Below are 26,657 nucleotides of genomic sequence, written 5' to 3' on the forward strand. Positions count from 1 at the left end.
AGGTCGAATTTGAAATGTTTCTAATAGATTTACTGATTAATTACTCGAGGATTTTTTGCAACAATTCTTTGGAGTGAATGTGGACATAATGGCGTAGAAATTCTTAAAAAAAAAACTGAAAGCTTATGAATCAACCTTTGCGGGCTTCTTGAAAGATATTCTGTGGGAATCTTTGGAAGATCTGATAGAGTTACAGCTGGAAAATTCGGTTGAAGAATTATTGAAAAAATATCTCGAGGAAGTCCTAGAATAGTCTTTGGAAAAAAAATTTAAGTAATCTCTAAGGAAATGCCTGGAGGTAGTAACGTTGAATTGCTCGAGGATGTCCTGAATTAAATTCTGGTGACATTTCCTTAAGCATCCTTTGAAAAATTGCTGGTAGAATTGGTAGAGGAATCTCTTGAAGAATTCCTGGAGAGAATCCTGCGTTAGTCCCTGAAAGTATTCCAGATGAAATATCTGGAGAAAACACAAGGAAAATTCTTGGAATGTTTTCTCTAGAAATATGTGAAGAATTTCTAAAAGAATTAGTTGAATAGTCTCGTAACAGGCTTTGAAAGTTTCTCGAGGCCTTATAGAATATTGCATCAGAATTCACTACGAGCAAGATAGGGAAAAAGATCCTTTAGAGACCATATTGGTTAAAATAGGGACCTTTCATCATAAATAGAGACTTATTAGAGATTTGAATAAAAATAGAGACCAAGTATATGAAAAAAAACCCTGCCCCCAGCCCTAGATATGTGTATCCAATACTGATCAAATATACCTGAAGATATTTGATGTTTAGATAAGGCGATAAAGTTCCATATCTGAAAAGATCCTCACTGAATAACTTAAGTAACGTTATGATAGTGGCGTAGCCGGATATTTTTTATTGAAGAGAGTATTCTGGAAAGTAATGGTAATCTCTGGATTTTGACGCAAAAATTCTTTTGAAGTGAACATATTCTACCATGACTAACTGCCTCAAAATATTTTCCCTGATTGTAATTCAAATTCCCTGAGAATTCCAGGTTTTTTCCAGGTTGAATAAAATTCCCTGATAATTCCAGGTTTTCCAGGTTTTTCCAGGTAGTAGACACCCTGTGCTGTTTATTGTGCGTCACATAAATTTCCATAAACGCGCATTAGCCCAAAATTCCACGCGACGAATGGTTCAGGAAAGGAACTGCCGCGTTTGATGCACTACCTACACCGCAATGTCATCTCCCATAAGAATAAAGTAAAAAAGGAGCAAAACCGCGATTGTTCCTTTCCTCCTTGGAACGTTGCGTGTCCTTTTGGGCAAATATGCTAAAATATAGGTGAATATCACTAGCTTCAAGGCGCAAGCGTAACTCTTGATATTTTTTTTATGAAGAATAGATCAAAAGCTTTCGTGGACATGTTCGACATTTTCCCTGTATTTAGTTCAACAAGAAATGTGTCTCTTAGAATTGACACAATAGCGCTACTATAGGTGCAAGGGAGCCTAAATTTTAATCTAAACTATTTGATTCATTTGGAAAAACGAGCCATGAATCAACGGTACTTGAATAAACAGCTACTGTGAAAATTTGTAACGGTTTACACCTTACCCTACTCCAAAATCGAGATCTTTCCTTGTAGTGCCGCCGCAGTATGCCAATTGGGATTTCTGTTCCGATAATATTAGCTTTTGTTAGAAAATTAAATATTTTATTCAACATAAGCTTGCTGGATTTCAATTTTGTAAGCGGTCAATCTGGTTCTTGTCCACTGGAATCGGATGTTTCTCAGCCATCAACTTTCCGTTGCGCTTCGCCGTTTCCTCTCGGCTCGGCACCAGTGTCTGGTCTTGCTCTAGCTCTCGCCGCCTCTCACGGATGAATTTCTTTAGATATTGATTCGATTGTTCGGGGGTTTTGTTTCATTAAATTATTATAATATTTTTATTATATTATATTGGTTTTCTCCTCCTTTAAATTTATTATAATAATTAATGTGTGTTTCGATTTTTCTTGCCTTTTTTGTTGATTTTTTTTTCTTGAATTTGTTGTAGCATTGTACAAAAAAGGGGGAACCTGTGCTTCTCCACTCTAGTGTTCATTACACAACTTATGAAACACCATCACTCATTGATCTGTCCCTTTTCTCTCTCTCGCTTTCTTTCTGTCTCTCCTCCCTCCCGGCATGGATTTGTTTGTCGCTGTTTTCGCCTTAGCTCTGCTATCCTCGGTCTTCTTCTTTTCCACTATTGGTTTTTGAGTTTATAGTTTTGCTGCTGCTGCTGCTGCTGAATATGGTCTTTTGTTCTACCTCAGTTAATTACTTTTACCAGAAAGTATTAATTTATTAATTTTCTTTTCTTTTAATTTGTAATAATAGCTGTTTATACTAATAAGATGCAACTGTATGTGTTTGTGTTCGTTCTTTATTTAACCGTTTTGTGTTTGTGTAAGTGTTGGTGTGTACAGAAGAAGGGGAGGAACACGTTTTGCTTGCACTAGAGTATCTGTGTTCTCTCTCCGGTATCCGGCTGTTGTTACTGTAGTAGAATGCGAATGTTGTGGTTCTTGCTGTAGGAGTAGTAGCAACGCGTATAGAACTGTTTGGATTGTTGCTGAATTGTGTGTTTTTAACGGTTGGTGTGTGATTCGCGGGATGTTATAATAAGCAACGGGCGAGGTATTAGTTTTTATCAGCAGCAGTGTTGTTCTTGATGGCAATCACAGTTTCTTCGCCGCATGATTTAAGAACGGTACACTGGGGGAAAGAAGGAGAATATAAATTTGCATGAGTTCGGTGCAACACGAATGTAATCCTATCAAAGGACTTCTCCACAATTAGAAGTGAATCTTCTTAGGCAATGAAAGTCGATACTTACAACTAACTCCTTGCCGGAATCGAATTCAGAACGCAATTGAGTTCCCAAGTCACCATCTGGAATCTTAAGATCTTCACGTAAATCGCCGTTGTCATTCAGGAGAACTAAAAATCCATCATCGATGTCAGTGAGCTGGTAGTCTTCGCGCTTAACGTGTGGGACGTCCATGTTGTGAGTGGATGGGCAAATATCTTCGTATCTGTGAGGGATGATAACGTTAGAGATTAGAATCGAAATTCTGGTTGCGATCATTCAGTAAGGCTAGGGAGAAGTCACAGAATACGTGATGAACGTGGCCATTTGAAGCTCAGATGAAGTCCATTATTTGTGATTTATAGGGGGCGAGCCAATTTTGCTCTAAAACTGGATCAAAAAAAAAAAAAAAAGAAATAGAAACTAAGATGTTTTATTTTGTATCCAGTAATGTCTTCAGCGAATTATTTGTTCCAATATGAACTAATGCCCAAAAATTATTTATATGTGCCAGAACATCTACCAAGCGTATCCAATGGCCTTTTTTCTCATTCCATTAACATTCCACAATACTCGTAACACCTATGAAAGGTCGTAGAGTTCTCTGCATCTTTCTTAACCCGTATAGGCCTGAGTGAAAACAAAAATACTGAAACCCTCACCGCTCAGAGAATTCTTAACGGATTCAAATATTTTTTTGGCTATTCACTGGCCCACATATCTAGTTTCTAGAAGTGGCCAGAGGAACTCGGAAATATTCCTGTGGCCGGAGTTATTCCGGTGGATCACTGGGTCAAGTCGGGTAAAAGAGGGCTATTTTTTGGGACATGCCAAGTTACCTTTATTTATTTGCAACGGCAATCATTTTAATTTGCATAAATCATTAAGATCTGATATTCAACATTATAAATGAAGTGTTTTGCATCGTTTAAAATATACCGGATGCAGCCATTCGGACATAATGTCCGGAAGAACCGGCTATATTATTGTTGGATACTAAACCGTTTCAATTCTCGAAAAGTAGAAAACAAACATAATTGTGCACTAAAATGCATTCCTATAAGCTTGGCACAGTTGTTCAGATACAAATTGGCCACTTTATCGTAAGTTTGAGGCGTCCCGGGACCCGAAAATGGTCATTTGTAGGATTAATCAAATGCAAAACTCATAGTTATCCCATTCAATCGTTTCTCATAAGGTTTATACTGATGCAATTTTCCTAAAATTCCGTTATTTAATGGCCACATTATCCGTGACTTGATATTTGCCTACTTCCAGGGGCATAAACGCACAGTAACTGCCTCACCCTACCTGACCCAGAGATCCACCCGAATAACTCCGACCACAGGAATATTTCCGCGTTCCTCTGTCCACTTATAGAAACTAGATATGTGTGCCAGTACACTGACAAAAAATTATTTGTATCCATTAAGAATTAGCTGAGCGGTGAGGGTTTTAGAATTTTTGCTTTCACTCAGGCCTATACGGGTTAAGTAGGTGTTCACTGGTGGATGAGTCGGTTGTTTCTTCAGCTTGTTAGCGTCTTTCTCAGCGACTTTGGTCTTCTTAAGCGTTTTTACTGCTGGAGCCAAGGCGGCAACTTCGACGGCGGTTTCAGTCATCTTGATTCTCACTAGTTGGAAATTGTTCTACACGTTAAATCAAACCCAAGTAGGTGTTCAATTAATCATTCCTTTCCATTCCTCAGCATTCACAAGGACGTGGCCAGGACAGCTCTCGATCGTTTGTGAAGGCGTGAATCTTGTCTAAGAGTCAAGGGTTGATCCCAAATCTTTGACTTTGGTAACGGACGAGAAGATCTCGGAATCCAAAGATGGCCGGCACAATGGACTTCTCCCCTACTCACGTTTCAAAGGCACAAAACTGGAAAAATAGTTGGCAAACGTTCCTGATCTTCTTATTTTAAGCTTTCTGCTAGTGCACAAAGCCAAAATAAAAAGAGCACTGTTGTGGGATACTTTCTTCGCGAGATTTGTGCCTTTGAAGTTTTAGTGAAACGCGAAAAAGTCGACACTTGTAGTGACGAACCATTCATAGCTTGTTTGAAAATAAAATAAAAGCAACTTATAGCAACGATAAAAATGAATTGTCATAAGCATGAAACGATCTCACCAGTACTTCATCCTCTGCTGAACACGAAGCCTTTTGCACATGATCAACACGAACCGAACACGATTGCTCTTGACTCCGTTGCGCGACCCACCGGAACATGCAACCGAATCAAAAGACCATGCACTATTGTCGATTTTTTTTCCGCACTCGAATGACGCGAACCGAACACGATTTGTTTTGATTCCGTCGCGCGTTCCATCGGAACACGCAACCAAATCAAAAGACCACGCACTCTGCTCTGGCCTTTGCAAAGCACTGGGCAAACCAACGAAGCCACCGAAAACACACTCCGAGCGCGCGAAAATGAGTCGGACTGCTTGGGTCTTCGCAAAGCACTGGGCAAACGAACGAAGCCAGCCACATAAAATCTCTATGAAAATTTCTAAAAGATTTACTGAAAAATCGCCGTAGAAACTCTTAGAGACGATTCAATCGGGATTTCTAGACCTCCTCCGCCTCGTCACGCTTTTTTCAATACTTAGCACTGTCACACTTTCGTGGACCCCCTCTCTCCCCAAAATGATGGACATAATTTTTGAATTTTCCCTAAGGGAACTATTTTATAAGTCGAGTCGATCAAAAGTGACTAGTCTGGAGTCACTGTCAACTAAAAACTCTGCTCAACGTGGCTGTCACTTTTTATGACTGCAATACTATGGAAGTCGAAGTTCAGTTTTCAGCTCGAACCGTTGTCTGGTTGTTTAGATTTGTGCTCTTGCATATTCACCTTAAAATTGTTCTGCAAAAAATTCAAATGGAAAAGATCGATTTGAGGTTTATTATGTCAAGTTTGTAATGACTTCCTTCAACATTCGATTAATGAAGCTTAAACAAAAAGCATCGTCGGAAGGCTAAATTTTCAACCTTAATTTTACTGAATCAAAGTAATTCTAGAACGGCAATCTTTTTTTTACGATTTATGGGAGTGATAAACAAAAAAAAAACTTGAAATAATTATAAAAAATGGAGGGCTTTCCGTAATCTTAAACAGGGATTCTCCATAAATTCTGGACAAGATTTTCATGGATAAGATGGAAAGGATTCTTTTAGAATCATCAACAGGATTCCATACCTCTAGATAGGATTTTTATCGAATACAATACGCTATTTTCAAAAATTCTAGCTAAGATTAGAATAAAATCCTAGACAGAATTCTGTAAGGTTTCAAGGTATAATTTCGCAATGAATATAATGCGAAATATGAAGAAATCCTATGCACAATTCTTGTAAAATCATGAACAGAATTATTACTTAATTCTTACTAAGATTTTCGCAAAAGTTTCTCATTTAGGGCCACAAGCCTCCAAATCTTATGCTAGATTTCGAGTAATACTAGGTGCGATTTTAGGTAGAATTCTGAATGTGATTTCTATGGAGTCCTGGGCATTATTTTCACAGGTTCAAAACATTCTTGAGTAGAATCTCTATAACATTCTGCGTAAGATTATTGTATTATTTCCTCTCGATATCCATGCTTGTGATAGTAATCCTGTCACATAGAGCGATAACTTCTGAACAAATCGAGTGACAGAGCCTTGTCAAGTGATTTTTTTAATCGACAGTAACTCCAGCCGAGTTGGGTTGATCAAACTTAAAAAAGGACCCTTATTTTGATCGTCAATGACTACAGACGAGTCGCATGAATCTGCTTGATTTATATAAAAGGCCACTTAAAAAAATATGGTTGAGTTTTATAAAAAAAAGCTTAAGAAACCTTTTTAAGCGTCCTTTGAGAAACGGCTGGCGAAAGTTCTGGACAAATTCATGGAAGAATTGATGGAGAAATCTTAAGAGCTATTTCTGGAGTTTTCCAGAGGAACTTTTGTAGAAACCATTAGGAAAAAATCCTGAAGCTCTTTATCGAGAAACCTGAAAGGCAATTCCTGAAAACCCGTGAAAAGAGACCTGCTACCCGCCTGGAAGACAAATCACTTTTTGCATAGATTTCCAATTAGGTAGGTATATATATTTGTGCACTGCATCAAATTTTTAATAAAAAAAGCAGATTTAAATAATGTTCATTCGCTAATTTTAACTAGGGAACATTCAGGGATAAATTTTCGTACAGTTGTTAATAGTTCACAAATTTGGGTTTTGCGCTTTATTGTGTTATCCGTATAATATCTGTAGAAGATATGTACAAACATGTGACCACTTTTACTTCAGATCACACATTTCCAAAAATACTTCTAGTGTTGCTTTGTGCACAATTCTGCATTGATCTGGGAATGGAATGTCCTCAGATCGTTAGGAATAGAATGTGCATTTTCTTTTGCGGCCATGTAAACGTCGAGAGAAAAGTTTTTCCACAACTTTTTACGGAAACTATCGCATTTGACATACTGTCGCTTGAGGTAATGGTTGGCCTTACGTACCAAAAAGTACTTAAAGCCGGGGAGCCGAACACCTCGACAAACAAACCAACCGTTCCTTTACCAAATGGGATACTCTCGTGACAAAAATTGTAGAAGATAAGTACAAACATGTGACCACTTTCACATCAGGTCACACATTTCCAAAAATACTTCTATAATTGCTCTGCGCACGATTCTGCATTGATCTGGGAATGGACTGTCCTCAGACCTTTAGTATAGAATGTGCACTCTCTTATGTGGTCGGTAAGTCTTCCTGGAAACTATTCCAGTTAGCACATAGCCGTTTGACGTATAGACGTAAGGTTGGCCTCACATTGCCGAGAGGTAGTGAACGTCGTATACCCAAACGATACTTCGCTAAACAGGATAATCCCGTGAGTTTGATAATAAACTGTAGAAGATATGTACAAACATGTGACCACTTTCACATCAGATCACACATTTCCAAAAATACTTCTATAGTTACTCTGTGCACGATTCTGCGATGGTCCGGGAACGGAAAATCCTCAGACTTTTTAGGATAGAATGTGCACCCGCTCGTAAGCTTAAAAGGTGACGTAGAATGTAATACTTACTTCTTGCCGGTGAAAATGTCGATGCCAACCAGATGTACCTTGGCGTGTCCGTGTTTGCCGGTCTTGGAGGTGGACATTTCGACGATTTTGCATGGACGAGACTTGAGCATAACGTGACCATTTTTACGGAGCGCCGAACACTGCATCGGGAAGGTGGCGGACGCACCGGAATCTCCGGCCTCGAAGTGGGTATCCTCCATTTCGGCCATTGCTGCTGTTGGTTTTCTTCTTTTCTTGGATCAACCAAACGAAAATTAACGAAGAAGTGCGCGGTGTAGCGTTCTTCTCTACTGGATGACGACGGTACAACGATTTATACCAACAGGACCTGCTGTATAAATGCGGATCTTATCGGCGGTGTGTGACGATCTCGAAGATCTTGCCTACGCTGCTCGCGGAAAATGAGGAAGAGAAAAGATTCGATTAGAATCAGATATTTTTGGCTCAAGATTGCTGTATAGAAAATGCAAAACTACGATTAACTGTCGGTGCATACTGGAAGCTGGAACGTACTCTGTCGGAAGCTGGAAGCACTAAGATTGGATGACGAAACTTCAATGTATGACATTATGAACCCGGTTGCGCTCGACGTCGACGACAAACTGAATCTAGGCCAAACGTATTCCACCCGGTTTAAATGGGGGCAGGGCTATGCAGAATCAATTTTCCGAGAAAAGGAAACGCTTTTGCAAATTTGCAGTTTAGTAACGGAATGGGATTCGACTATTCATAACCATTCACTCAGAAAGAGTTCAATGATGCAGCAAGGCAAGCCGCACAACCGATCAACGGGGTGCAGTATGTATTGCCATTGTGCACGTTTCGCAATTCTCCGCGACGCGATGGAATGGGCGTCACGAGAATATTTATTGATTGTTACAGTAGATATTAAACGTTATTTATAGATGTCATTAAGGGGGATGGCTCTCTGATTAAACGTTGCAATATCGACGGTTGTGGCATTGACCTTGGCATTGAAGCTGTATCTCGTTTTTTAGTAGTTTCAATCACGATCAATGTCCACACTTTGAAATCAAAGATGTCGTGCTCTCTCTTGAAAATAATTCCAACAGATTCAATGCCACATCACAAGTACTCGAGTTTCTTCTCACACGTCAACAGAACTGAATCCTGATTACTCAACACGTTAAAACACACCGCACGAACGCCTATCAGCTGGATAGCCTTAAAGCAGCAATGCCGCAATGTGACTGGTGAGAACCTCTCGTTATCTATGGCTCAGCGTTGGTTGGTTGGTGATAACAAAAGCCGGCTGCCGGCTACCTTCCACTGATAAGAACTGACGTTGTCGTCGTCCGACGCGATATTGATATCGCTGACCACACACGAAAGGAAAATTTGGAAGAAATAACGGAAAGTAAAAAATACTAGTTCGTTGCGGGTCTAGGTAATTTGGCATGGAAGACATTTGACATAACGGACATGATATATTTTGAAAGTAGACGTTATAGGGGTAGTCGGGGCGGTTTGGCCAATGGGGTGGGATGAGCACTCCTTGAAAACTGCATAAATTCTTTAAATTTCATCTGAAATAACATGCAACCCAAAAGCTTATAAGAAAATAAAGCAATAGGCATGTTATAAGTCAGTGTTCGAAACTCAAATAAAAATAAATAAATGATGTTCGAAAAAACTGCCCATATTGCCCCGAATGGCTCTTTTAAATTTCATCATTTCAGAATGTTGATGTTTGACTGGTAGAATGTTCCTAAAAAAATATATCTTCTTGCATGGAGTGTTTATAAATACTAATAACATTCAAGTGTAGTTACAAAATAATTGAATTTTTAGATTATATGAGATTATTTTGCAATCAAAAATGGGGTGCTCATATCACCCCATCAGTAAAAAATCGACTCGAAAAATGACAAATTTTGAATAATCAATCATTCATCCGTAAACTTTATTAGATAAAAGAAATCATGCGGATCTAGTGTGCTCATCTAAAAATTGTTGGAAATCCTGAAAACATTCGAAAAGTTCATAATATTTTCAGCACTTTTATCGACTTTACCTTAAGGTGGCCAAACTGCCCCACTTTCCCCTACCTACACTGGCATAATCGCTGTTTACTGGATTTCCTATTAGCATGGGACAATTATGCGTTTATGGTTAGTGCCCACTATTATAAGTCATTTCCATGTAGAACAGAGTAACTAATAATCATGGCTAAGGGACGATTCAAATATGACGTCAATCGTTTTTTTGAGATTTCTAGACCCCCCTCCCCCCTCTGTCACGTTTTTTCCAATACCTACTACACGTACTGTCACACTTTCGTAGACCCCCCCTCCCCCTAACGATGGACGTCATTTTTGGATGATCCCTAAGTGACCTATAATAGTGAGAGCAGTGTAACTTTGTGTATGCCAGACGGCCTTATGCCAAAAGGTCCGGTCCCCTACAATGCCCCATGACACCTTGGACAAAGCTAAGACATAGTTCATTCGTCGGAAATTCTCCCGGGCATAAATTATCGATTTGGCATTTTGTTCGATTGGATGAAACTGCCGATCTAGCGCGATATCAAGCACATTCTGGTAGAAAGAAGAACCTTCATGTTGTTAGTGACGACAAAGTAAGCAACAAATTCATTCGAACGCTATAAATAGGCTCACAAAATCTGAAGAAAGCGAAAGAAAAAAAAGAGCTCCCGCGACAAAACACGATGCTAATCGAATGGAAAGATTTCGGCTGCATAGGCGCCGCAACCCACCCAAGGCGGCCTTTTTTTTTTGGTCGATTCAAGGTACTATTTTGAGACGCCTTACACTTCGATTGTTTTACTGACTCATTGACATGTGCGAGCGCTGGACACAATATGATGTCACTTCGGTCGGCTAACGCTCTGGATGGCAGCATGGCGAAATCGGAAACCACGTGACCAGTTCTCGAGCGGACATTGACCTAGTAAAATTAATGGTATGCAAAGTCGTAGTAGTGGTGCGACATGCAATGAAAGGTATATTCGCAAGTCGGCAGACCCGCTTTCTGGGTGCGAACGATGATCGACTGATTGTTGCGACTATCAATTAGATGGGACTCTAATTGTTACCTGGCTTATTGATTGCGCGTTTAGAACATCTATTCTGGATTCACAACGTGCTTGAAAAAAGGAAAATCCTTCTAGAGCTGGGAACTGTCTATGACAACATATCTTCTCAGCATGACAACAAAGACAAATGATTGTCCTTAATATTACCTCCTCACCATTGATTTTGTTCCTTAGTTGTAGACGATCTTTGCAAACACGCTGGACTCTGCGGACGACATTTCCAAAAAATGTGTACCGTCAAACGGGGTAACTTGCAACAATTTTAAACTTCAAAGCTATCTGGATGAAAAATTTGAGGATTCAGATGAGACAAAAACCATCTAGTATCCTAATCGACACGGGAAGAATACTACGCGGTATTAATTTTATCAGTATTTGGTATTCTGGGATCAGGAGAGACGAAAATATACATTTTTCAGGCTACCCCTGATGTGGGGTAACATGCAACACACAGGGCTACACTATTGAAAACTTAACCTGTATCGTGTTATTATGATCATTTAATAATTTTCTGCAGTAAAATATGACGATAATTAGAAACAGGTACTGTACTCTTAGCAAACTAATTATTATTGGTTGAATTATGATTATTAAACCAATTTGATTGAAAACTTCATTTGTATTGGATAGGGTGTCCACACGGGGAAATTCTAGCATATCATAAGTCTTGAAAGTAATTGGAAAGCCATTGAAACGATTTAATGCAACTTTTCTACAAATACAATTGTACTTTAGGTTATGCTTCACATAACTTATTGTTTACACAAATTAAAATAAAAGCGACGTATCTCATATTGATATGTATGTTTTAAAATATTCTCTGTTGGAGCTCTGAAACAATTTTTATCGTACTTCATGCAGAAAGTTCCCAATGGCAGATCTGCAAGTTAGTTTTCATACATATTTTCATTTTTTTTTTTATTATTCACGAAGAAAATAAATCTAAATCTAATAATAATGCGATTCATGTAAATTTTTCAATATATAGTACCAAACGTGTATTGAATTAATTGCGGTACAAAAATGTAATGTTACTGAACAAATTTATGTTCAATTTTGCCGATTCATGTGTTTTCGATGGTAAACGGCAAAAAATATCAAGAAGAAATTCCGGTGAACAATTTCTTCAACTACAGGAGTCTCTTAAAAATATTGAAGAATTTATTTCGGTCATGATTTTTTTCCTAGAAATTAATTTAGAATCCATAGGAATATTATTGAAATACTTCAAACAATGTTAAGGGATCACATAGACACTTTTTACAAAATGTATTCATTTTTTCTTAAAATTCTTCACCATGATTCTTTACAGGTAATTTATGTTAGTTAATTTTTAGAATTTCGATGTGATTTTTTTAATTCAAACAACCGTTCTTCCCAGAAATTTATATAAATATTTTTAACGGAATGAATTGTGGAATTGAATAACGCGCTAATAATAAGTATTCAGATGTTCATTTTAATGTGTCGTGCCTCCAACAATCCTCGATTTAACTATATTAAGAATGAGTATTCAGTGAGTATCTTCCAAGTACTTTTTTTGGGGGTTTGTGCAAACGTACGAACTTCATGTACACTCACAGAACGCGACACGAGAACGGACATAACACATATTGTTCTCACAAACAATTAAAATAGGATTCAAATTCTCATTTTTATTCTACCGGTTTCGAACTCGATCTCGGGCCCATCTACGGGAAGATGGCCGACTAACCTTCCAAGTAATCTTACTAACTATCAAAGGATTATCGACCAGATTCCTTCAAATTAAATTCCTGAAAGTTCTGCTTCCATGGATTTTATGGATTCACAAAGATATCTTAGATAATGATCTTCATAATTTTTGGAGAATTTCCTGTATATTCTCAGAACAAAAAACAAACTGGATCTGTAAGTAAGCTCCGGGATAAAATCCTGAAGTAACGCTTGGAATTCACGATATTTTCATAAAATCCTGGAAAATTGAAATAGACAGCAAAATGGACAAATATCAATATTAGAGCACTTTGCGGTACTATCTTTATTGTTTCCAGAAACGACATGATAAAAAAATCAGGAATTATGTCTTGCAGATTTGTGCTCTTGAGATTTTGAGATACGGTTTTCATCTTCACCTAAATACGAGAATCTTCATTGGTTATTCTCTATATTTCGTTTTATCAGTTTAACTTGGATATTTTGGACAAACTTGTAAAGATTGACATGATTTGATTAAATGGATTCCATTTTTTCCTCAAGATTTGGAGATAAGACAATGATTTGATCTAGCAAACTTTAGAACTAAATATTAATAAAGCAAGCTACGCAAACTTTGAAGAAATTGTTCAGAGAGCACTGTTGATGCTTTTCATTTCAGAAAATTTTGGATTCTAAGATTAAGTATATGTAGTAAAGTATAGCTCACTCTCATATGCGTAAAAGCATCATCTCAATCAACTTGTTTGATGTTGTAGTATTGAATATTTTCCCCTGACCTTTAGTGAAATTCCCTGACTTTCCAGGTCAAAAATCGAATTCCCTGACATTCCCTGACTTTCCAGGTTTTTCCAGATAGTCGACACCCTGCTGATGCTTCTATGAGCCTTTTCGAGCTAGATTTCGGATTTTTAATTTGATCAAAATAAAAAAAAAACGATCAACTGATGGAGCATACACTTCGTAGTTGCTACTCCGTGATCAATCAGAATAGTGATATTGCACAGAGAACCACTCAGATGAAGCTTGGGTTTTAGCTTTTTTCCATCTTCAATGTACAATCCCACAACCCTTGATATTTTTCGATTGATAACGGCGCCGGCCACGTCCTTATGTCCACCGGGGAGAGTAGGGAAGTTAATTAGTTAGCTGTAGTTACTAGAAAACCGGAGAATCTCCTGCATTTCCCACAGCTACCTTGGAGGTAGGAGTGTTTTGTTAGTGATGGATGAGGTATTCGACCGTATGGATACCACTGTGGTAAGCGGTTAAGTCGATATATTCAATTCTAGCGATAGATAGAACTGATGATGTTTGCGCCATAATGACGCAGAGAGATAGAGAAAGACAGCTATTAAAAAGAGTGTTACAACAAATGAGTGAAAGGGACGGGCCTGGGATTGAACCCATGACCTTCTGCTTGCGAAGCAAAAGCGATAGCCATTAGACCACCAACCCCGTCTCTCTAGATTTTGGATTTTTAATTTGAAAATACAAACTTGTATTCTCCGGTTAGATCAAGATCCTCCTTTAACTTCCAGAGTAAAGTCCTTATTGTTCATGAAGGCATCTTCAGTAACGTTAACTCAAGAGCGGTCGTACATTCAGCCATCGCCAGCATTATCTCACTCGAGCTGTTTATGTGAAGCGAGGTTTTTTCTTGGTGCGTGTACTCCACGCATGCATTGATCATGGGTTAAAAATCGTTTTTATAATGTCTGAAACTCGCCATACGATTTGTAATAGTGCTGCAGATGACCTAAGAATTCTAAGTTTGATTGGAACGCTGAGTTCTAAGGGGCACTTGGAACAAGTACAGTAGTTTCTCGATTTTATCACTGCTCGCTTTAGTATCACTTTCGATTTCAGCACGCTTTTCTGTTCGATTTTATCACGCCACAATAATTTGTGAATTACATACATTTTATATTGAAAAATAATACAAAACAACCAACATATATCTATTTCACCCATCTCTCACGTGTCTTTCATTTCATTCGCTCTATATCTGCAACATAAAGCTCAAAGTTGGATTAAATTATATGGCGGAAAAAACATTTTCATATTTTCATATTCATTTGAATAGAACAAAGCTGCCGAACATACAACAAATTACCCTACTTCTACCCAACGAGTAATTTTGTTTTAAGGTCATGGTGCGTAAAACAACAAAAATTGCTCGCAGTGTACCTGAATGCAGATATTCATCTTCTTTTTGGCACTACATTCAGACTATAACGAAGTCTGCTGCTCTGCTCACTTTTCTATTCGTATGCCATGTGTCAATCACGCAGATACCGCATGCTCAAGTCATGGTAATTTCCAGCCCAAAAGGATCATGGATCGTAAATGAAATTGAATCCAGATACTTTTAGCATGGTTTTGCTGTATAACCGAGGACTTCTCCACATCATTAAGGAAAGAAGCAATCACAGCGAAAGATAACTGAATTCGTGAAATTGGACGTTGTCATTGCTTTGTGCTTCGATATTCAGATTCAGTGACATTCTATCGATGCAGGGATTGCTTTTTCAACTGTGATGTCAATGAGGCCAACGCCACCAGTCGTGTTCCTCCTTTCATGTTAATTTAACGATTATCATCACCCACCACTTGTAACTAGCTGGAGAACACCTGTTGAAATCGCTTCTCGAATCACTTGCTATAAAACTAATACTAGCCAATGGCTCCCATCGCGATTGGCAACAGAAGCACGTGCGCCAAAGCTAAGTCTAACGAAAATCAAGCATTGAAGACTGCTGGCTGACCGGTAACCGACAACCACTTGTCATGTGCGCAAAAAAATGCGTGGCTCGCGAAGTTTCGTCACCCGGGATCGAAAATCTCCAGGATGTGCAACCATTAACGTGGATCGGCGAGTTTGGAATGAGTCAATTGCAACCAGAACCTCGTTCCAGTCCGGTGGAAGCGAGAAAAAAGTGCAATCTAGGCTAAAAATAGCTCAAAACTCCATTCGGAACGGAAGGCAGGCAAACCCACATCGGCTCGGTCGACTATGACGATGATGTCTTTTGCTTGCTTCTCCCATCGACCTTCCAGCCGGCAACACTGGTTATATTAAAAACATGTACGAATAACGGAGAGGCAACAGCAGCGGCATATAGGTGGCAGTCTGCCAATTTTTTGATTCCTTTTGTACACACGTTTTCTGATGTATTGTGCATCCAAGTATTATGTTAGGGTGGTCCAAAATGATATCTACAAATGATATGTTGTAGTTTAGTTATGGTGACGTTGTACAAAACATAATCATCAACATAACAATTTTCTTATGATTACACCTCGAATTTCCAATTTCCGGTATTTTTCCAAAAAGTGTCGATTACGAGTTTTTTCTGAAGATATCCATCCCACAGATGCATCAGTAAAAGAAACAGTTTCCTATTATGAATCAAATGTAGCCATATTATGAATCAGAACACTTCAACAGCAATTTATCTTCAAGGTGAATGAAAGGAATATGAGCGAAAGCATGCGTTTTGATGATTATTTTGGAATCACTTTATTATTGATTCATAATTGTGGTATTGCTTTGATTACTCCAAAAGTTATGAATCTAGGCATCTATGAATATGTTTGACATCAGGGCTGTACACTTTAATTTCCTTGAAAGTATTTTCAGTCTCCAGATGGACTCCAGCTCGATTTTCAATTGAAATTCTACTGCTTCGTTTCAAGCCGACAAACATTCATCACAACAAACGTAGTTTTTCCTTTCTTTCGTGCTGCTTGTGCATCGCGCATCATAATCAGAGCCTCACCGCAGCGAGCTGGTCTTCCAATCGGTAGCCTCAAACCTTAGGAGCTGATTAATTCAAATGAACAACGTGGAGCTTGTTCAGATGGGTTTAATCATGAACTTTTATCCCTTCGATATATTCAGAGCTGTGCGATAAACAGACTCTTATGAAGTGCAGCGGATCATGATTGTTAAAGAGAGCAATTAGTGAGAGATACTCTCATTTTTCTCAGAATTCAACCCTTCCTTCATGGTTTAAGGCAATAAGCAAACAAGAGGATGCTACCAAATCCATGAAAGATGAAAAAGATACTCACAGAGTATACGTGTTGGCAAAAATTAGCCCACCCTAATTATCACTAGAGAATGATGAGTACGTGCATGGGGTGGTGAACCTAACGCCCTGGCTGCAGTTAAGAGATCCGTTTGCCTCGTCATCACGCCCCTAATAGGGCTGGTAGCGACTGAGTGTCTTAAAAATCTTTAGAGGCCATCATGCTTGAAAAAACGAGACAGAACTGGCGCCAAAACGAGGCCAATAAGAAACCAAATAGAGACCATAAAATAAGAGTCTTTGTTTTTTTTTTTCAGGAAAGCCGGCCAGCAATTGAAATTGCGACAAGTATTACTCGTGATTGCAGATCAGCTGCGATACTTGCTCTGATTTCAGAAAACAAAAAATAAATCCTCCGGAATTGTTGCGCAGATTTTTTTTAAGATTTCAAGATTCCTTCAGAATAGACCAAGGGGATTTCATCTGAAAAATTTCTTCAGATACTTCCAGAAATTACTTCAACTATCTTGAATTTAAGGAATTTCTCCAGAAAATCTTTGATAAATTCCTATAGGAAGTACTCGAAGAATTCATATAGGAATGTTTTCAGATATGTCTCCTAGAAATTGCCAGTGATTATTTAAAAAAAATGTTCGGAATACTGGAGACATTTCTAAAACAAATCCTATAGTAATCTCTGAAGAAGCTGCTGTGTAAATTCCTGATCAACTCATAAATGATTTCTGAAAGAATCTTGTCATTCCTGAGGAAGTCATGGTGGATTGTAGAAAAACATCGAACGTAATCCCTGAGTGAAACTTCAAATGCAAATTGGAAGAATCAATGGAGATTTAATTTGAAAAAAATACTCGCAACATATTTTGAGGAACTGCACGAGTCATTCATTGGCGAAATGTTAATGAATTCCTAGAAAAAAAATATGGAAGAGCCTTTCTGAGAGCATGGGCAGTGCCAGGCAGAGGAATACAAGAATTCCAGGGTTTCCTGGAAAAATCCCTTAACAAGTTTCTTCAAGAACTTCAAAATCTTTGAGGGTTTTTGTGTAAGAACTTGAGTAAACGGTACAGAATTAGTGGAGAATGATCTGAAGAAAATCCGGGAATAGTATCTGGGAAAATTATCAAAGTAATTGCTGAGGAAATTACTGGAAATGGTTTTGTTGGAAGAAAACAACAAGAAACTGGACAGGAAAAGAGTTATTCCTCTGAGATTCTTACCAAAAAATACACTAAAAATATTCTGAACATATTTTTAGGAATTCCTGTATGCATTTTTCATTATTTTCTCCAGGAATTAACAAATTATAAAACATGCCTAAAGCTTGCTTCAGATGGTCGGTGTTCAGACAGACCGGACTAGATGAATTTTTGGAGCTCTGAAGATATGTTAAGAACTCCATAAATTCTTATTTCTCCGATGCAACTTTGATACAGATGTATCATCAAATAGGTAAGTTCCATTATTGCAACGAATAACGCGAATATTTATAAATTTCGAATGCCTGAGATACGTTTTCCGGAAACCATAAAAAAGCATTTGGTCCAGTCTGTCTGAACACCGACCAGATAACACTCACATTTCTTCTGGAGTTCATTTAGTGATTTTTACAAACTTTCCATGAGCTTTGTTTTAGATACCTTCAAGAATTCAACCTCAGAGATTCCGTTGGAATTTTCTCCAAAGATTTTTTCAACAAAAAATTCAAGAAAATCTACCATTATCTTCTCAAGACTTCCACCAAGATACACGTTCAGAACATCCTCAAGAATTCAGGCATTATTTTCTCCAGAAATTTGCTACGTTTTTCAAATTGTAGTTGAGGATTTCTGTAAGATTTTAACATGGATTTTAACCACAAATTTAGTTACTAATATTCTTTCAGGAATTATTCCAGAAATTCTATAAGAAATTTCCCCAGGAAGTCTTCAAAGATTTTTTCGAAGGGTTGCTTCAAAAAAAAAAAAAAAAAAAAAAATGCCTGGGATTATTTTATCAGTACTTAATTGATTTTCTTTTATTCCGGTAGGTATTTCAGAAGGAAATTTTAATCACATTTCATGAAACTTGATTAAGCTTCAAAATAATCCTTGACGAACTTCCGGTTCTCTGAAAGTACTCATGGACTCATGGAGGAATAGTGGAGATAATTGAAAATACTATCAATCAAATTTCTGGATAATATCCTATAGCAATTCCTTGCGAACTATCGGACGGTATCCCTGAACAATGATGAATGATGGGAGGTATCATTGGAATAATTACAGTAGTATTTGATGGTGTGGCCATAAAACTTTTACTTGAGAAATTGTTTGGAAGAACTGCAGGATGCAATGCTGGGAACTTCATAAAGAATCCCAAGTCGAATTTATTGAAGAATCCTTGGAAGAGTATTTCTTCTAATAATCCCTAGATGAACTTTTGGAGTAATTCCGGGAGTAAATATTGATGACTTCTTGAAAGAATCCATATGAAATTGCCTGCTAGGAGAGCTGGATAAATTAGCATAGGAAGTTTTGTAGACCTTTGTGGAAAAATCCCTCAACGAATTTCTTCAGAAACTTAGGAATGATTCGGTATTAATTTTCTTAGAAAAACTCCTATCAGAAGGCCGGCTCCAAAAGCAACGTGCCCCACCATCAGTTGGGAGATTTACATCTCAGTAATCCTTGTGGAAATTACAGTAGGAAGATTCATTGGAGTACTCAAGGATGTACCGGTGCAAATTTTGAAGTAATTCTCCTAAGCATTCCTTGGAGCACCGCTGGAACGATTTCTGGAAGAAATCACTAGAGGAATTTCTGGATGGACCTCTGGAAGTCCCTGATAGCATAACAGGATAAATCTCTCTTGGAATCTCTAAAGTTCCTGAAGCATTTTTATCGAGGGAGACTAAATTACTGAAGATCTCTGAAAGCTACTATGGAACCAGACCAAGTCAAAAGAGACCTGCTACCAGCCCTGCAACCGCTTCTCTCGTACAGGTAGGTGTAAACACTCGAAATTCCTTCGCGTAAGGAACCGCAGACAGCAGACTGCAACCCACGCGGAGATCTGGCATAATTTTAACATCCAACCGGAACCGAACACCGAGAACCGGCCGGAGGTCTTCGACAATAAGCATCCGGAGATCTGATTTTTCCTTCCCGTGTATGTACGCTTGGCCGAATCGAAAGGAAGCAGAAGCCACGTCGACGGAATCCGTCCGCCTCTTCCTATCAAGAGGATGGAACTTCTTCCTTGCAATTAGCACTGGAAACGTGTTTTTCTCGTCGCGCCGCTTCGGAAGCGGTTTCTTTTTCTTCTTTAGTCTGCTGTTTCGTAGGTTTTATTCTGCTTTACATCGGTCCTTTGGGAAACACCAAAACGCGTTGTAAATATCAATGTAAATTTGCACATTCCTTAAAATAGTATCCTGTCGCTCCGGATGCAAGTCCTTTCAGAAATGTAACGTTCAATTTCGGAGAAATATCTTCCAAAAAACAATCCGACCTATCTTCACCGAAAAACACCAGAGCTATTAAAAAACCGATAGTCAATCGGCCAGTAAGTCACCTCCAGCGGGGTCAGAAATTTTCGCACACAGCACAGCAACAGCAATGAATGTAGGTTCAAGCTCTTCCAGAGTATAGGCCGATGGCACTTTTCATTCCCTGCTATGGTCATTCGTCGCCTGATATGCTTGCGTCCCCCTCAAGTCAGCCCACAAAATCTTCACATTCGCTCACCGCTGCCGATACCCATCCAAAGAGAATCGACTAGCACCTTCACTGGTAAGCCAAACTTTTCCGGAATTTTCACAAAATAACACCGCCTCCAGGGGTAACTTCCAGCATTTCCTCGAATGTCCGCACCAGTCGCTTCCGGCAGCACCGACAATTACCGTTTAGCACCACAATTTACAGCACTTTTTCACTTCACTAGCGGCAGAAAACCCCAACTCACATGTGGAGATCAAAATGGTCACGGACAAAAGAAGATCGCAACTATGGCGTTAGGTTGCGGAAATACATCGCTCGGCGAGGTGTGACCGAAAGGCAGCAACTGATGGCTCCCGTACGCGCGAAAGAGACGCACAAAGTACAAGCGATGACAGACCGGCTGTCAAAGTTTGCGTTTCGGATGTGCGACGTGTCAACGGGGTTTCCGGTACGAGATAGGGCGGCCAGATTGATCTAGTACTTCCATGCGCCTGGAACTAGACCTGTCGCTTGTGTGCTTTAAGGCGGAGGGGCCCATTCACAAATTTCATAACGCTGAGGAATAGAGGTAATAACACAGACAAACAGACGTCACACTCTCATCACTGTCCATCGATCACCTTTTTAACGGTCGAATCAAAAATATGGTAGGTGGCCAATCCGCCACCCGCAGCGCTCGCATCATTTTTGTTCGTGTTTGACGTTTACACACTACCGCCATACTCCTCGTGACTATGATTTTGATCGGGATTTGTTCTAAGTGTTACGTCTGTTTGTCTGTGGTAATAAACTATGGATCATGCACGAGTTCACTATTTGACGTTTAAGCGGTGCCGTGTTATCTACGTGACCATGGCAACAAGTGAATTCGGCACCGCTCAAACGTCAAATTCATGAACTCGTGCACAGGTCCATAGAGGAAGAATGTCGCTGGCGTCGCTGCAGGAACATCTTTTGCTGGCGGAGATAGGCGGGGCTATAAATGTCAACGCGAAAAAGTATGCAGTTTGACACTTATATACCCGACATGTTTCTGAGCGAGAACAAAGGGAACAGCAGCGACATTCGTCCTCTACACGGTGGTTTGCGAATACCCTTTAATGGGTAAAAATTTACCCATTCTCAAATAGCACACACTTCTGTCAAAAAATGGGTGAATTCAGAAATGAAAAACGGGTAAATAAACACCCATTATAGTTTAGCTACTGCAGATTAAAAATGGGTATTTAAAAACTCATTTATGGGTGAAAAAATAGTTAAAGAAAATATTCCATAGATGCAGCTGTGTTGTGCGCAGTTCCGAAGACTAAATATAATTTTGCTTCCTTTAGTTCAACTTTCCTTTTTTTTGTAAATACAACGTTCAAAAAGAGGTAAGTTATCGGCTTATACAGCAATGTTTAATGAATTTATATTGATTTCAAACTACACATATATTTCAGTTTTTCCTGATGTTCCTGCTTCGGTTCCAGCCAGCAGCAGCAAAACTCACTCAACTGACAGAATGGAGGAGCTAAATAAATTTATGTTTCAATTCATTATATTTGTAACATAATGTTTCTTATTTTGTAATAAAAAAGTATTTATGTGGCAATTTTATTTTACACATATTTTACAACACATTAATAGAGTTGAGGTTATGATAATTTGCATTTCCCTTCTAAAAAATGGGTAAATTTTTACCCTTTTTGTACCGCAAGCGAGATTTACAAAAAGGGTAAAAATTTACCCATCATGTGGCAGAAACCGCGTTTACCCGTTAAAGAGTAAACCGTGTTTACTCTTTGAATGTGGAGAGGCACTTCTAGCGGAAATGGGTAAATTTTTACCCATTAAAGGGTATTCTCAAACAACCGTGTATAGTTTTCTATCTTTATTCGCTGAAGGGGGTGGGTGGGTGTCCAAACGCTGTTACGGCCCATACAAAAACTGAATAATAGCGTTACAAGGGGGTGAGTGAGTGTCCAAAATGACCAATTCCAGCGTTATGAAATATATGAATGAACCCGAGATGCATCGAAGCCACACCTCAAATCTTCAGCTTGAGCTATCCTGTTTTATACGCTGCTACCTTCACGGAGAAATCAGACTACCCAAAAAAAAAAGTTCTTTTTACTCAAATTTGGGTAAACTGCATTTAGTTTTTACCCACGGTTGGGTTGTTTTGCCTCTCTCGCAACAGCAATGTTGTCAAAAACAGAAAGAGAAGCACCGACCCATCGTCGAAGTTCAATGGAATACGCCAAATTTGGGTTCTAATCCCGGATAAAAACCATTAATGTGCAATATAACGTATTGGATACAATACAGCGTATTGTAATTGAATGTCGAAGCAACATTATTCTTGTTTGAATATACAATTCAAAAACAATACAATATATTGTAACAGAACACTGTATTGTTTTTAATTGATTTTATACCTTACAATTTTGGTCAAACTCCTATTTTCGCGTAAAACAACTGTTGCTTTTTTCTGCGTAGCTTGGCTGAAAGAAGTAAACAAAACAAGTTCAGAAAGCAAGAAATGTTGGGTGAAATATATTCAAAAAGTAAAAATAAGTAGTTTTGTAGAAGTCACTTGACATTAGCTGTAACGACGAATGCAACCATGATAAATATCTTTACTTCAAAGGAGTTAAAATTATTTTGCTACTGTTGGCACGAATATCCGGTAAGTTGGAGGACAATCCAGAAAAAAAAACAAATACTATGCTTTTCATCACTAATTGAAATACAGTTCGTTGAATTGTTTTTGTATTGTAAAATAATACACGAATTGCTAATCAAGACAATACATGAACAATATATCGTATTGTATTTTCAAAATGTATGTATGAGAAAAAATATATATTTGTATTGTTACGATACTTAACCACCCATACATTATATTGCCAAAATCTAATATACAATACAGTGAACTGTTCAAAACAATATATTGTACTGTAATTGTATTGTCATTGTACAATATACTGTATTGTATTTTCAATATATTGAATGGTACTGTTACAATACGCTATATTGTTTTTGTATTGTATTTTTTATCCGGGATGCCCACTCCGAAATGTCAGATAGGAACAACCCCAGTGTTAAAACTCAAAGCCCTGTGGTGTTTTTGTCTGTTAAGCGAACATCAAACTGATCTCAAGTGTCAAGGTTCATTTATGGATCCAATTTTTAAATAGACCATTTCAGTGAATTTTTTTTAATGGCTTATATGCTTTCTGTTAATTTACTAGACAAACTTTCCCAAGGAACACGTATGTTTTGAAGCCTCTAACTATTGAAAAACAATGAAAAACTGGCGGCACAACAGTACACCCCACGGTTCCCTACAATTTATTTCTCTCCAATTTTTATCAGACCCCTTTTTCTCCTATGATTTTTGTCTCCACGTTGTGGTGAATATTCGATCAGCTGATTTGGATCAATCATGACAGATACCGCCGTGGCTGGAATCAACAAAACCATCCCGGAGACCATCTTGGTGCTGCTGCTCGTCGTTAATGTTTTTAACTTCGGTTTCACCACCGGTATTCAAATATGTAGAAGAGATCCAGCCCGACGGAATCTTCCACGATAACGGCGGGTATCCTTTTCATCTCTATCACCGGTAACTGCTGTGGTGTGCTCCGTTTGGCTATGTGGCTCCTGCTTGTGGTTGGCTGAGGGTAGCGAAGAAATTTTCGCTGAAATCCGGAAGATCGCATCTTTCGAGATTGGTCATCATTCTGTTCAGATCCCTGCAGCTTCAATTGGAATCGAGTAATCGAAACACGGTGAAATTTTCCCCAGTTTGCCGCCGGGAGCAGAACCTTTTTCGAGGACTATCGCAGAGCATGGCAGAGGCTTCCGGCGGGAAGATGAAGGAGATATTTGTTGTGGTCGTGGAGGATTTTTCGGGGAGATTATGGTTCATATGGGTCATATGGTTTTGGAACATTTTGACGACACCAGTAGCAAATATCAAACGGTATTTGCTATCCGTTGTGTCAGATTTCTCCGTTTTGTCGTACAATGTTTAGATTTTACTCAGGTTGCGCAGATCATTGATACGTGCCACTAGTTTTCTCTTTTATTCTCCCGCAGTTCTTATGCAGCGCAAAGCGTGACGTCACTATTTACTCTATAAGAACAGCGGGAGAGTAAAAGAGAGAACTAGTGGCACGCATCAATGAACTGTGCCACCTGAGTAAATCCAGAACCTTGGTCGTCGCGTGCTTGTTTTGACATTTACATTTCGTTTTGTCTACAAACATTCAACGCAGGGGTGAGATTGGAAGTTGTGGAAATATCTTCACTTTATTCACCCACAGGGTTGAAACAACTGTGCCGCACTACTCAAAATGTGGTGAATTCTCAAGTTTTCAAAAATTCATAATGAAAACGGGAATGCATATAAATTAGATCTGAAAGCGTAAATAATCATAAAAAATAATCGTCTTTCGAAGAAAAATATAAAAATAGGGGGTAAGGTCTGACGGAAATGGTCTATTAAAGTTAAAATATGATATAGCCGTTATTTGAGCGGGAAAAATTGCTAAAGTAGCTGCAGTAACATGCTCTTTCGTGTTCTTAAATAGAAACAAGATTTCATTAAACATTTTAGGACCCTATTGAAGTGACATTTTGACGAAAAATGAATTGACCACATATTAGTTACTACGACCATCAGTCGTAGAATCGAGTACGTCTTTGCTCGAACCGTGTAATATATGGAGAACAGTTCGTTCTTACAGAGGCTCGAACAGTTCGCGCGAACTCTGAACCACAGACAAACAGACGTAACACTTAGAACAAATCCCGATCAAAATCATAGTCACGATGACATGTACGCCCAATGCTAAAATCGGTGTGTTTGGCCGATGGACCAACAGATGGCGGTAGTGCCTAAACGTCAAACGCGAACAAAAACGATGCGAGCGCTGCGGGTGGTGGATTGGCCACCTACCATATATTTGAATCGGCCGTTAAAAAGGTGGTCGATGGACATCGGTGAGAGTGTGACGTCTGTTTGTCTGTGTCTGAACGATTTTTTTCGAGCGAACGTTCGTGCATTGCGCGCACTGTGTAATCAAAGCTTTATACACTCCGAATATGGTTCGATTGGCTTATTCGGATCAAAATCCGAACACTGGTACAAAGTGTATAGAACATAGATGTTTATAAAGTTCAAAAAATCGATTCAATTTTGGCATAAAAAATCCAGCAAAATTCGGCATATTTTCTGAATCAATAAAAAAATGCAGTTATTCTAGTATTTCTATGATTGAACAATAGAGCTTAGTGACATTTGAACACACGTAGATTAGCATACGCTCGTCATACACAGTTTGTTTTTGTTTTCCTCAAAGAAACTTGCACACGTTTTCCAGACTCATCAAAATGCATATGGAAATATTACCCAATTTGGAAAATTTACATCCGGTTTTTGGGTGTTTTTCAAGACTGAGTGCATATTGTTTTCCTCTAAGGTTCACAACTACATCTACACTAGGGTACCCATACCATTGGGCGTGATAACTACTATAGATCGTTGCACGCCTGACCTAACCTCGAAACTTCATATAAAAATCAGAGGTTGTGTACAAGACACGACCGCATGACGTTAACTACGCCAAGTGATTTTTTGCATTTGAATTTTAGTCGATTTTCATAGTTGCAGCCTTCCTTTAGTTCAAACTTTAACATAATATCGTGACGGTCCCAACATTTTAGATTTTTAATTGACACCCAGTATATTGCCGTAAGACGTAGTATACGTCAACAGAAGAATGCGCGAAGAAGCAGAAATTGGTCTGCTTTTATAGTGCACTAGCCAACCCAAAGGAATCTTGGAAGACAATAGGAACGAGTTTTGTTGCGTAAGAAAGAGGTCGACATTTTCCCAATTTTCGACAGTCTATCGTCAAAAATCAAAAGTTTTCTCCATTTGAGTAAAATGTTGTATAAATTTCCAACCGATTGGTGGGAAGATATTGAAAATCTACCGATAAATGGCTGATTTATTAGTATTTAAAATCTTACATAATTTCGTGACGGTTGCAACATTTCAGATTTTCAATTGATACCCAGTATATTGCCGTAAGACGTAGTTAACGGCAAAAGAAGAATGCGCGAAGAAGCAGAAATTGGTCTGCTTTTATAGTGCACTAGCCATCCCAAAGGAATCGTGGAAGACAGTAGGAACGAGTTTGGTTGCGTGATAAAGAGGTCGACATTTTCCCAATTT

General features: G+C 38.6%; 1 protein-coding gene across 3 annotated transcripts; it reads right to left on the bottom strand.

Annotated features, from left to right (window-relative positions):
- Nucleotides 1-1,987: 1,987 nt before the first annotated feature.
- On the bottom strand, nucleotides 1,988-20,745 carry LOC5579111 (eukaryotic translation initiation factor 5A). 3 transcript variants are annotated; one of them, XM_001657260.2, is made up of 4 exons: nucleotides 20,673-20,741; nucleotides 7,905-8,292; nucleotides 2,849-3,047; nucleotides 1,988-2,727 (listed from the first exon to the last, which is right to left on the bottom strand). In XM_001657260.2, the coding sequence occupies exons 2-4, from the start codon at nucleotides 8,111-8,113 to the stop codon at nucleotides 2,653-2,655; spliced, it is 483 nt and encodes a 160-aa protein (XP_001657310.1). In that variant the 5' UTR covers nucleotides 8,114-8,292; nucleotides 20,673-20,741; the 3' UTR covers nucleotides 1,988-2,652. The 3 variants fall into 3 exon arrangements, with proteins under 3 accessions (XP_001657310.1, XP_001657309.1, XP_021709409.1); XM_001657259.2 differs by having other exon boundaries at nucleotides 2,009-2,727; nucleotides 20,611-20,745; XM_021853717.1 differs by lacking the exon at nucleotides 20,673-20,741 and adding an exon at nucleotides 20,636-20,671 and having other exon boundaries at nucleotides 2,009-2,727.
- Nucleotides 20,746-26,657: the final 5,912 nt, after the last annotated feature.

This window comes from Aedes aegypti, chromosome 3, assembly GCF_002204515.2.
Source record: "Aedes aegypti strain LVP_AGWG chromosome 3, AaegL5.0 Primary Assembly, whole genome shotgun sequence".
Classification (NCBI taxonomy): Eukaryota; Metazoa; Arthropoda; class Insecta; order Diptera; family Culicidae; genus Aedes; species Aedes aegypti.

What these genes read in the sequence shown, in the direction of transcription:
- LOC5579111 (XM_001657260.2), bottom strand. Translation starts at nt 8,113, where the DNA reads ATGGCCGAAATGGAGGATACCCACTTCGAGGCCGGAGATTCCGGTGCG. An exon ending in GACATTTTCACCGGCAAGAA is followed by an intron (nt 3,048 to 7,904) that starts GTAAGTATTACA and finishes CATCCCTCACAG; the next exon opens with ATACGAAGATATTTGCCCAT. An exon ending in ATTCCGGCAAGGAGTTAGTT is followed by an intron (nt 2,728 to 2,848) that starts GTAAGTATCGAC and finishes TCTTTCCCCCAG; the next exon opens with TGTACCGTTCTTAAATCATG.